This window comes from Nelusetta ayraudi, unplaced genomic scaffold (genome assembly GCF_046127955.1).
Source record: "Nelusetta ayraudi isolate G7.1 ecotype Tasmania unplaced genomic scaffold, CSIRO-AGI_Nayr_v1 ptg000134l, whole genome shotgun sequence".
Taxonomy (NCBI): domain Eukaryota; kingdom Metazoa; phylum Chordata; class Actinopteri; order Tetraodontiformes; family Monacanthidae; genus Nelusetta; species Nelusetta ayraudi.
The window spans coordinates 865,947-875,000 of NW_027466184.1; the positions used below are offsets into that span (position 1 = coordinate 865,947).

The 9,054-nt window shown below is 44.2% G+C and overlaps 1 protein-coding gene across 3 annotated transcripts; it reads right to left on the minus strand.

Moving 5' to 3' along the window:
- Positions 1-34: 34 nt before the first annotated feature.
- soul4 (heme-binding protein soul4) lies at positions 35-4,188 on the minus strand. Of its 3 annotated transcripts, none has more exons than XM_076051354.1 (6): positions 4,120-4,188; positions 3,038-3,226; positions 2,578-2,663; positions 2,164-2,305; positions 1,766-1,949; positions 35-1,465 (listed from the first exon to the last, which is right to left on the minus strand). In XM_076051354.1, the coding sequence occupies exons 2-6, from the start codon at positions 3,186-3,188 to the stop codon at positions 1,291-1,293; spliced, it is 738 nt and encodes a 245-aa protein (XP_075907469.1). In that variant the 5' UTR covers positions 3,189-3,226; positions 4,120-4,188; the 3' UTR covers positions 35-1,290. The 3 variants fall into 3 exon arrangements, with proteins under 3 accessions (XP_075907469.1, XP_075907467.1, XP_075907468.1); XM_076051352.1 differs by having other exon boundaries at positions 4,032-4,186; XM_076051353.1 differs by having other exon boundaries at positions 4,104-4,170.
- Positions 4,189-9,054: the final 4,866 nt, after the last annotated feature.

A 9,054-nucleotide genomic window follows, 5' to 3' on the forward strand; every position in this document is an offset into this window, starting at 1 on the left:
CGCTATGCTTTACTCACAAATGAGCACAGAGTCACCAATTCATAACCAGTTTTTATTCACAAACAGAAACCGCTACTGTGGAATTGAACAAGAAGTGATAGATTCATTGAAAAACACCAACAATCAACAATGTTTTCTAGTCGGAGATAAACAAAAAAGTGTCACATGATCACAGAGGCCCATCTGTTCACCTGCAACCCTTGACTGCCTAAAAAAAAAGATGGACGGAGCTTCCGGTTTCAAAAAGGAGTACCAAAAACCTGCATTCTATCATTTGGCCAGTAGGAACCGCCAAAGTTGGTTGCAAAAAGACTAAAAATGGCTGGCTGACAATGTGGAAAGAAACCAGAAATTCATACGGTTACAAAACTGGTTGAATTTTTTTTTTTTGTGGTCTTAATTGTTATTTTAAAAAAAAGAAATCAGCAAATATGCTCTAATGTCCAGTTGATCTGATTCAATCTAGTTTTTAGAAAAAAATAGCCATAAAGTTGTGGGCATGGCTAAAGTTTGGGTGTACACGCTTGCACTCATACTCCAATCACAGCTAACCTCCGCTACCATCCACACATCCAAAAGCAGAATCTTCCGGATTCAAAACGGCCCGGAAGCTCACAATGGCACTGACCAAGAAACACAACCTCTAGGCTTCCCAACAGGCATTCACAAAACCAATGCCATGACTCCATTTATCATTATATTATATATACTGTATATACAGTCAATGCCCGCAACATACTTCATTCTTTCACTCACACACACACACACACACACACACACACACACACACACACACACAATTCCCCATCACTGGGACTTCTCACCCACTTGTATGTTTCGCATGTTATGGAGTTGATTTAAATGTATATTTTTTTTAAACAAGTTTTCATCGGAAAGCGCAATATAAGACCTTATGGTCACAACTGTACTTCCATACAAAGAACAAAAATAATACATGTGACCGCTATGTTTCTTAACCTTACACATGAATACTGTACACTCATAAACTGAGTAGAACTACTCCAATCTGACATCATCACTTTTAGGTTCAAGACTACATATGGTTGATATATTTTGGATGAACCACAGCAAATGAGGACTGGAGCATGACAGAATGCAGTGATACAGTTATGTTAATATGAACCAATGGAATTTCAGCTCATCAGAGGGAAGAGAGACAAAAGGGCGGGTTCTGTTTCCAGAGGTTCACCTGTGGCGACTGATCAGAGTGAAATGAGCTACTGGGAAGTGTGTGAGCGGAGCAGAGGATGATGGGAGGGCCGAGGGCATCTACATGCCCCGTCGGATGAACCAGATCTCGTTCCTGCGACTGGGAACGCCAGGGTTCTCGTACGCGGCCACCATGTAGTTATTGGGGCAGAGGTCGTCCGCCACGCCGACAATCTCCCACAGCAGGCTGATCTGGCGGCCCACCGTCTCCTCCGTGGTCGTCCCAAAGAACGTCCTGTCAGCCAATCAGAGAGCACGACATCAGTTTCACAGTTGCTCGCTGCTAAACCATGGGTATTTATTTATTTTTTGACCTTTATTTAGACAGGTTAACACCCTCATTGAGACCCAGGGTCTCTTTTTTTTTTTTTTTTAAATCCACAATTGTGATTGGATTGAAGTGAATTACTTCCTGGTTCTAAAAGGAATTGTTACAAGAGAGCTTTCAGCTTTGAAAACAATGAATAAAAGTCATTATTGAATTTAATCTGTTCAGATGAGTGTGTCGGGATCAACAGGGGGTTGAAGCTCTCACCTGGCGATGACTCTCATTGGCTCTCTGTGGAGGATGCGGATGTCGGGGTCAGACGGCTGTGGGGGGTTGGTCTGAAACTCAGCGGGCAGGAAGAACGCCGTCTCCACGTCTTTCTTAAACGTGTTCCCGTCGTCTGTCAAGTGAACGTTGCTGATCACCGGAATGGTCATGCCCAGGAAGCGACCTGCACAGACCAATAGGAGCAAAACACTCATCACATGACCCACACGCAATCCACGCAGCAGGACCAGTACTGGTTCCATCTTATCATGTCCTGCACACATGAAAACAGGCAGGCAGGACGCGTAGTGTGGGTGGAGTCAACATAAGTGAACACCAGCATGGGTGGAGCAAGAGCAGGTGTGTGTGTGTGTGTGTGTGTGTGCGCTGAGTCTGACCTGCAGAGTTCTCTTTGCAGATGAAACGCATGAGTTTCATGAAGCCCATGGAAATGCTCTGCTCGTACAGAACTTCTTCTCGGGTCACACAGGCCCAGTAGCCTGCCGGGTAGACCCGCTCCTCGTACTGCACCTCCCCCATCTGCACACAAACACAGGCAGCAGTCACGCTTACAGCACTCTCTGCAGGAACCTCCAGCAAACGCAACACTGTAGTGTGCCACTGTTGCTGTCGACGTTGGGGTTAGCACAGTGGGGGGGGACAAGGTGTTTGACTGGTGGGGCCACAGTGGGTTCTAAAATTTGACGGCGGACGGAGCAGAGCAGCAGCAGCAAGTGGATGGAGTGTGATGACAAACGTTTAACTCCTAAATCAATGAAGCTGACTGAAGCGGTCCAGTCCGGTCCAGTTACCTTCTCATGGCGAGATATTGGAGCGAAGGGCACAGGCTCCCTCTGGTGGTTGTTACGGGTCATTTCGTGGATGGGTCCCGTCATTTCTGGAATATAGATAAGGAGGCAGTGAGCATCTCTCTGGACGCACACGAACACACATACACAGCACTGCATGATCAATGACTAACAAAATTAACTTGTTAACCACTTTACATTTCATAAAGGTGCAATAAAACATTTATTTACATGTTACGATTATGTAGATATACGTGAATAATCAACTGCTCATAGCATGTAAATACTCTTCGAATATATGTATATATATATATTTTTTTTTTTTTAATTTCATTTTAATCAATATAATTTTTCTCTCTCTTTTCACTACTTTTTGGTGCAGTAATTCTCCTCTGTTCGACTGACATGCAGTCAACTGATAAAACTGCTTAGCTGCACTTTCCAGTCATGGGGGTTGACTTACCTGTCGGAACCGTCACCTGGTGGGTGCTGGCCACTGCCTGCCAGTGCGACAGCAGCCGGTCATCTCCATCCATGGGCTCTGGGTTGTCAGAAATGTCCTCCAGCTGATCATCATCTAGTCCCTCGAGGTCTTCCAGAGAGATCAGCGCCATGGTTTCAGTGGGGGGGGAGGAGCCGGAGTCACTACTTTCTGTGAGAAGCAGACAGGTGTGGGGAGAACAGCTGGACTCGGCTGGGCCACAGTAAAGATCCTCTTTTTATTTTATTTTTATCTTCTTCCCTTTTAGCAACGGTTGTTCATCTGATCAGACGCAGATCAGCGGTTTAATGACTGATTTGCTGTCAGGTAATAACAGCTCGGGAGGCGGGACTGGTCTTTCTTTCTATCGCCAGCAGGGGGCAGTCCCCCCTGCAGCTCGTACTCATTGACTTGTATTTTTATTTATATTTATTTATTTATTTTTCTCTCGGATTAACTAGAATTCATTCGGACTGGTTTTGATTTCTGTGCCTGTTTATCTGCCCTTTTTCTTAGCGGACTCCTGACTTCCTGTTCTATTGAATTTAAAAACAAACAAAAGGAAACACAAAAACACTGTCAGCTGTAAATTCAAACCGTCTGAGAACAGACAGGTCCGGATTGCCTTTATCGAAAACGGATCGTCGAGACGGCTTTCAGTTTGAGACCAGTTCTGGCCTGGTTCCAGACTGCAGTTTTGTCAGCGCGGCTCCGTGAGGAAAAGTAGGTCATCCGGTCCAGGCACGACGTGTATGGTCGCAGGTGGAGGCATTAACCGAGCCAGTCGATGTTAAACCGAGCCACGGGAGAGGCCCAGAGAAGACACCGACCACAACCGAACCCGGAAGACCGAAACGGACCGGATTTGTGAGGCACAAGTTAGCATTGACTGATTTTTATTTATTTTTTTGCCGGGGACAAGTTAGCAAGTTAGCAAGTGTACGCGCTGGTTGCCCCTGTTAGCACAGCTAAGTACCTCTCTGCCAAAAGGGTCCAAACCGAATCCGGAGCGGGTTCGTAACACCGCCGCGAGGGTTTTTTTTCTCACCCGGTTCTGGTCGTACCTATCTGCCGAAAACACAACAGTGTAGACGCCTTCTTGTATTGCTTCCGGTTTTTGTGCTATTTTTGTTTTTTCAAAATAAAGAACCGCGAATCCCGGTACAAAATAAAACAACACTTTCTTTCTGTTCCGCTCAGAAGGTATTTATATGTGGCTGGATGAGTTTTTAAAAAAGAAAGAAAAAGTACTGTATCTGTTTTCACACCAGCATCTTGAGTTTTTTGTTTGTAAATTGCATTACAAATTACTAAAGTGGCTCTGGTATGTGCTGAGAGTTACACCCAAATGACATGCCACCAGTTTATTGCAGGAGACACATTTACATTCACCCCAGTTAACCTTGTAGGGGAGGAAATATCTAGGAACAAATAGTAATATCTCCCCAACACGTAGTCTGTCTTTCTGGGGTTAATATGAGGATTTCAAAGTAAAGTAAATAATTATTAATTTAATCTGACTCCATTTAAAAAATAACTTTACTTTTATATATCGATTGACAAGAAATACTTAATTAATAATTAAGAATATAGACTCTATAATAATTACATTCTAGTGATCTGACATCAGTCTTCAGTTCAGGGATGGCATACATAAATTAACAAAACTATTCAGTTTGTTTATTAACATGGAAGAATAGCTTTGATGTCTGAGTTGGAGTATTCAGAGATTATAAAACACAATACCCAATCTTGTCTGTCCAACTCAGAGGTTAAAGGTTTGAATAGTGTCCAGTAAAAACTTACCACATAACTGAAGTCGTCGGGATACTGTTTAGTTCCTATCTTATTTCAGTGATGGCAGATATAGACTAAAATTATTCAGTGACCTTCTTAACATAGAAGAACAGCCCAGACATCTAGGTTGAGATATTCAGAGGTTTATACCATCTAACTTAATAGTTACAGAACATGATACTCAATCTTATCTATTCGACTCAGAGGTGGAGAGTACAAGTATTACTCGGATAAATTTACCATATAACTGAAGACCAAATCAATATCTGATGTCAGATTATTCACCACATAGAACAAAAAATCTCAACAGTCAGTATTAAAGAGAAATGGTTGATGTACCAGTTTATTGTGATGTCCAAAGTGAAAATGCAGCAAAAATGTTACAGACGAAGAAGAAGAAGAAGAAGAAGAAGAAGAAGAAGAAGAAGAGAAAAAAGCCATGAGGTTCTTGCTCTTTCCCTTAAATATCCTCCCAGACCAGAGACACTTCAAAATTACATATTCAACAGATTCATTGAGATGCTCTTCTTATTTGGGAACCTTTTGGCCATCAGGGTTTTTTTTCCCCATGACAGCAGTGACAATAGATTACCTAGAACTTTGTACTTCTCGCACTGAGACACACGATTCAAAGGGCAGAGATAGTCAGATAGTCTAGATATAGTATATCTCTAGTATATATATATATATACAAATATATATATATATATGTATGTATATATACATAAACACAGAAATATTTTTGTATATATACAAAAGATGTATATGAAAACCATTCTAAGGGTAGTTCTAAAGAAGGGAACCATTAATTATATACTTTTATTAATGTGATAATGGTTAGTATGTTTATATAAAATAAAATTTTAAAAAAATCATAAATCATAAATCAAGCAACAAAAAAAAAAAACAACAATGTTTCTCAGGTTTGATCCTGATCCTAATTCTGTTAAAAAGTTTAAATAAAGTTCTGTGGATGTGTGTCAGTGGTACAAACTGTACCGAGGTCCTGTAGTTCTGATCCTGACTCTTCAGGTTCCTAATATTGTGGTGACTCACTATGGGTTTTCCTCCATCTGGACCCTCCTTGTTCCTCCTTGCAGGGTGAACTGCAGTGAGTGCACGTCAGGTTCTGCTGACTCAGCACCTTCTATTCATAACAGCCATAAGCACTTTGTTGGCAGAGCAGCTCCAAATTCTTTTTGGTGTCCTTACCTGCTGTTACTCTGCTCACCTTCACCCATCGCCTTGTACGGCTGGAGAGGTTGGAGGTTAGAGTTCACAGCATCTGTCTTGTTGGAAATCCAACGTCCACGACTGTGTTTTCACCCCAGTTAGCAAATATTACAGAGTGCTCCAACAAGGCTTCGTTAAATTTTCAGCAGCAGTAGCGCCCCGCCCCCTCTGAGATGCGCCATCAATTATTCAGTCAGCTGAGGTCGACACTCCAACACTCCAGCACACTGCAGCAACAGCACTCTGCCTCATGTCACACACTCACCACATCTGGGAACATACCAAGACTAAGACCCAGGACCAGGACCAGGACCAGGACCAGAATCGTACCAGGACCAGACCAGTTCCATTAACATGACAATGATCAGGTACAGGACCAGGACCAGGACCAGGACAAAGAACAAGACCAAGACCAATACCAGGACCAGGACCAGGACCAGGACCAGGACCAGGACCAGGACCAGCTGCCCACCTGTAGCTCTGTAGTCAGACTGTTAGCATTAGCTGTGTGCTAAGTTTCTTTGAGCTAGACACGTGCTAGCAGTGTTGCACTAAAGCTAGCACGACAGTGTGCAAAGTGTACAGGCAGACTGGTCGGTCAGTCACTCAGTCATTAATAATAATGGATTAGATTTACAAAGCACTTTTCAAGGCACAGCTTTACATTCAACCCATTATTCATTAAAAGTAGTGGTGCTAAACTACTTGTGTAGCCTCATCTGCCCTAGCGCAGGTTGACAGAAGTGTGGCAGCCAATCTGCGCCAAACGACATCTCTGACTACCACCCAACATCCACTTATTCATACAAGGCAATGTGGGTTAAGTGTCTTGCCCAAGGACACAACAACAGACTGGGATTTGAACCGCCAACCTTTCAGTTATTAGACAACCTGCTCTACCTCCTGAGCTACAGTCGTCCCAGACAGTCAGTCAGTCAGACAGATTTGGACTTGGAATATTTTCGTTTCCTAAAAACTATTTGTGAAGTGCAACAGATGGCTTCCTGTGTGTGCTGGTGTCATCCTGTCCTCGCAACTCTCTGAAAACCCGTGCACGCCGGCCTGCTCAGAGGGTTCCCACCTCGGGGAAGCGTCCGCAACCAGCAGCTTGAGCTCGAGCTCGACAGAGCTACACGATGGTCCACAGACCAAATGTCACCGTCTGCGTCTATTGTTGCCTGTCTGCTCTCAGACTGACTGTCTCAGACTGACTGTCTTCCACTGTTGTAGACTCTGTCTGTCTTAGTCTCTGACGGTCTCAGACTTCTACTGTTTGAGACTGACTGTCTCAGTCTCTGACTGTCTCAGACTCATAGTCTGACTGTCTTCCAGTCTGACTGTCTCAGACTCATAGTCTGACTGTCTTCCAGTCTGACTGTCTCAGACTCTGACCGTCTTCCACTCTGTGCCGCTGTTTGCCATTGACTTGATGATTTATTCAGGGTCCTGTCACAGGAGGACGTTTCACTTTGGACGGCGGGTGAACATTTAAAGTGACAGGTACAGGCACCAGGCTGACCTTCAGTCAGCTGACGGGACGGGGCTGAGAGGGTCTGACTCCAGTCTTTAGATCCACACAGCAGCACCACAGTTTCCCCCATCGCTGCAAACACAACTGTGACGTTGCACCAAGCGTGGGGGTGGGACATGGCTGAAACTGTTGACGTCCAAGCATATTTCCCCTTCTGACCTTGGCCATCATTTTTAAATTTGTCAAGGAGAACATCCTGGTAAAAAAAAAAAAATAAATCATGAACTATCAGACCAATTGGACACAGTATAGATCAGTGATTCTCAGGACCAACATTTTTTTTTCCTTATCGTGACCCACATTTATTCCACAAAAATAAAAACACTAGCCCACTTTCTATCATGTCTAGTAAATAAATGATTGAAATGATTGAATTGAAATGTATGTCCCACACTATAGATACATATATTTTAAAATCCTTTTTTTAACCAGCATTACTGGTTACTGAGGACACTGGTAAAATTCACCCGCCAAAAGGAACAAAACAAATCTTATGAGGAGGTGGAATGGAAACAGAGAACACAACGCAGGTGGGTGTGTTCACTGAATGCATCCAATAGGTGATGAAGAAACACACTTGTAGGACCGACGAGTTACAGAAAAAAATGTGTGGTGTAACATATGGGATCCCGAGCCTGACATGAAGAAAAAAAATTAAAAATGTTGATCGTCTCTTTGATCAGGTTGGACTGAGACAGGAGTGATGTTGAAGGTCTGCAGATGAAGCTGGTCCGGAATGTTTTTGGAAGGTGAACATCTGGCTGGGAGAGGCAGCGGCAGGAGGCTTGGACGACGAGCAGAGAGGATGGAGAGAGCGATGAAGGCAGGTGGCGTGAGAGAAGAGACGAGAAGAGAGGAGAAGAGAAGAGAAGAGGAGGGAAGAGAACAGAACAGAAGGGGGAGGAGAGGAGAAGAGGAAGCAGAGGGTCCGATGGTTCTGATGGAGGCAGCTGATTGGCTGTGGCCCTGCAGGTTGCAGCCCAGAGAAAGAAGAAGAGAGACTTGTCCACACAGTAAAAGACACATTTCCGCTTATGACCCGGAGGTGATCCTTTGGTTGGTGTCACTCCAGGGGCACACACACACACACAAACAAAAATTAGGCTGATGGATGATTGGATGTTGGTGGATCCCCTCCCTCCAGTCTCTCAGTTCCTTTCGTGCTCCTGGTTCGCCTCATCTTCACTCCGTTCTCCGATCTCCGTCCCTTTTGAAGCCGCTGATTGGAAGATTTTGGCTCCTCCCCTCCCTTCTCTCCAGACAATGATGACATCATCGTGTTAAAGGCTCGCTGGGAAGTAGCGTGACGGCAGGCAGGAGAGCCGTGAGAGGGTGTGATGTCACAGGGGGCTGATGTGAGGTCATCACAGTGTGCGCCGAGTTGTTTTCCTTCTCGGAGGGAGGGGGGTGAGTGAGTGTGTGTGTGTGTGTGTGTGTG